Source organism: Atta cephalotes, assembly GCF_000143395.1.
Source record: "Atta cephalotes unplaced genomic scaffold scaffold00026, whole genome shotgun sequence".
In the NCBI taxonomy this organism is placed as follows: Eukaryota; Metazoa; Arthropoda; class Insecta; order Hymenoptera; family Formicidae; genus Atta; species Atta cephalotes.
In genome coordinates, this window is record NW_012130090.1 from 368157 (window position 1) to 371265 (window position 3109).

At 32.3% G+C, this 3109-nt stretch overlaps 1 protein-coding gene across 1 annotated transcript in view; it reads left to right on the top strand.

Annotated features, from left to right (window-relative positions):
• Window positions 1-3109, top strand: part of LOC105620431 (calcium/calmodulin-dependent 3',5'-cyclic nucleotide phosphodiesterase 1A-like) — a 223536-nt gene that overhangs the window by 144335 nt on the left and 76092 nt on the right. Inside the window, exon 3 of the mRNA XM_012201924.1 lies at window positions 1548-1712. Coding sequence (XP_012057314.1) covers window positions 1548-1712 — 165 coding nt within the window. The remainder of the gene's footprint in view (window positions 1-1547; window positions 1713-3109) is intronic.

Here is a 3109-nt window from a genome sequence, read left to right on the forward strand (position 1 = left end):
GAGAGAGAGAGAGTGGAGAGGGGGAAGAGAAATGTGTATGGTGCGTATCATTGCATCACGTGTTTCACATAGCAAGCATTTTGTGGCGCAACTGAGCGCCCGCGTCGGAGGATGCATTGCGCCGCTCCTGCCTACTTTCCGTACACGACGTAATTTGATCACTATTTTCGTTATAATTTAAAAATTAATTAATTACGGATAAAATTTTGACAAAGGAAAAATTGTCTTAGAATTATGTCAGAAGTACGTTATTTTAAGGATAAATGTTCGTTCTGAGATACACTGTTTAATAATATTTTTTTTTAAATATGTGAAATTATTAAACTGTGCCAATTATAAGTACATTTTGTTAAAACACTAATGTTATATTACTTTGTTATATTATTTTGAAACAAAAATACATGAAAATAAGATGCATGAAGCTCTGATTGAAATAAAAAAATTTTAATATTAGGTGTTTGAATAAGTTTCCGTCGTTTTTTAAAAGATGTCGTCATGAATATTACATGCATAGAATTTGGTTGTATTTGAGAATACTATACATTTTCATATTTAGTATATGACATTTGATGAACATGTAAACAACATTTTTGTTATTGGATTGAAAATGTCGACTTTTGTACCAACAAAACAACATTTGCAAGAAGTTTTACTACATTGTTGATTGTTAAGAAGAATGCAGTTGAAAGTTCACTTGTGGAGGTGTATGTGCCATTCGAAGGAGTGGTTTCAACGCTTTAGGAGTGATGATTTCGATAAAAAACATGAAAAGGAACCAAAAAATTGAAAAATGAAAAACTGGAACCATTACTTAATGAAGAACATTAACATTAATGAACATTACTTAATGAAAATTCATGTCAAAAACTGAAAGAATTGTTAGAGGCATTAAATTAATTGATTAATCAAATATTAGCAAATGTTTAAAATTTCAGAAAAAAAGATGGAAATTTATTCAAATAAATACAAAAAAATTGGCGCCACTAGACCAGTCAAGTTTGTTAGCGGCACCAAGTCTTTTTATATTAAAATTTTTAATTTCAATTAAATGTTCTTATTTTCATTTTTATTTAAAAGTAGTTATATAACATTAGTGTTTCGACGAAATATATTTTTTGTTTATAATTGGCGCAATTTAAAGATTTCATATTTTTGAAAAAATTATTATATTTTTATAACTTGGAAAGGAATAGAAAGTCTTTTTTTTCATCAAGAAGCATATATACAAGCACATATAATAATTTATATAACGATTTTTTCTAAGAGGAGCACACACCTTTTTTAATCTTTTTTTAAAAAGGTTAATTTATGATATTACTCTAATAGTTCAGTTGTGTTTCTAAGTCTGGAAAATCAACTTGGCGCATAATTCGAGAGACTATAAACATGATGTATAAATTTACATGAAGTTATTTAAAACGCTCAAGATCCAGCTTCGACCAATATAGCTTCTTATTTTATTGTGTATTCACATAATACGGTCTTAATAAATCGTTTATTATTGTTTATATGTTGTTGTTTTATTATTCTCGTTTTTGAAATTGCAGTTGCATCTCCGCCGGATAGACGAGTTACAAGAGACGATATTGGGGTAGCCCCGACTATAGCGGTAAACAACGCAGCTGCTACTAGCTGCAGCAGTGTAAGCGGTGCGACATCTTCGAAATTGCGCAATCCTTCCTCTTCTCCCGGTCGAAATGGCCAACTCTCCAGTAAGTGTTTGAAGTATTATCCCCCAGAGATGGCCAAGATACACTTCGATTGTTAGATTTTATCTACTTGCACGCCCACACAAATATATCTTTATATCTGTGTATTAATTACCGCAATGTATCCGTAAATATATCCATGCACATTTCTTCTAAAAACAAAATATTTTTTCAACTTGCTATAAAGTTCTTCGATATTCGCGAGTTGTATAGAAAATTGTATATATATAAACTATTTGATAGAATGGTTATATGAATAAATTAGACAGAAAAAAAATTGGATGTATTACAATTCTTGGTGTAAAATTGATTTCGAGTATATATATATATATATATATATATATATATATATATATGTACACAGTCTGAAAAGTTAATAAAAAAATCTGAGATTTAAGGTTTCATCTTTTCTTTTATTTAAGCCTTCACATAATCTCCTTCCCTTTCACACATTTAGATTGAAGATATAACGATTGGAAATTTTATTTTATTGTAATAGTCCTCTTTCGGAACCTCCTTCAGCTCATATGTTACATTCGCTTGAATGGTTGATATATCCTCAAAAACTGTCCTTTTAAAGGCATTTTTATTTTGGGGAACAAAAAGAAATCTGCGGTGCAAGATCGGAAGAATATGAAGGATGATTTACCACTGTGACCTGGCGTTTGGTGACACAATTAAGACACAGAATGAGCTGGTGCATTGTCGTGAAGGAGTATCCAATTCTCAGAGGCGATGATATCTCGTCTGACATGTCTCATTCGATTCAGAAAACGTTTCAAAATCTCTAAATATCGAATTAACGGTTTGGCCAAGTGGCACAAATTCATGATGAATTAATCCTGCAGAATCAAAAATGCGAGCATCTTCATTTTTTATTTCTGTTGAACTGTCGTTGGTCTCGCTTCATTAAGGATTACCCATGCAAACGACTGTCTCTTTGTTTGTGAAAAGTATATGAAATACCATGTCTCATCATCAGTAACGATAGCTTTTATAAAATCTGGATCTTTGTCTGTCATTTCAACAAAATCACGACAACAATTCACACGCATTTCTTTCTGTTCTGGAGTTAAAAAATATGGAACAAAGCACGCACAAATTTTTCTACGGTTCAAATCATGAATGATGGTAGAAACAGTGTCTTCACCAATTTTTAACTGTTCAGATATTGCACGAAGTGTCAGACGAGGATCCTCGGTTAGTAAAGAACGCACAGCTTCCTCATTTTGAGCTGTTGACGGTCGACCACTTCTCATCTAGTGCCAACTTCCTTAAAACGTTTAAACCAGTCGAATGTTATTGTGCGTGACGGTGCATCCTCTCCGAACGCTGTTTTCATCATTGTGTGTGTGTGTGTGTGTGTGTGTGTGTGTGTGTGTGTGTGTGTGTGTGTCGTG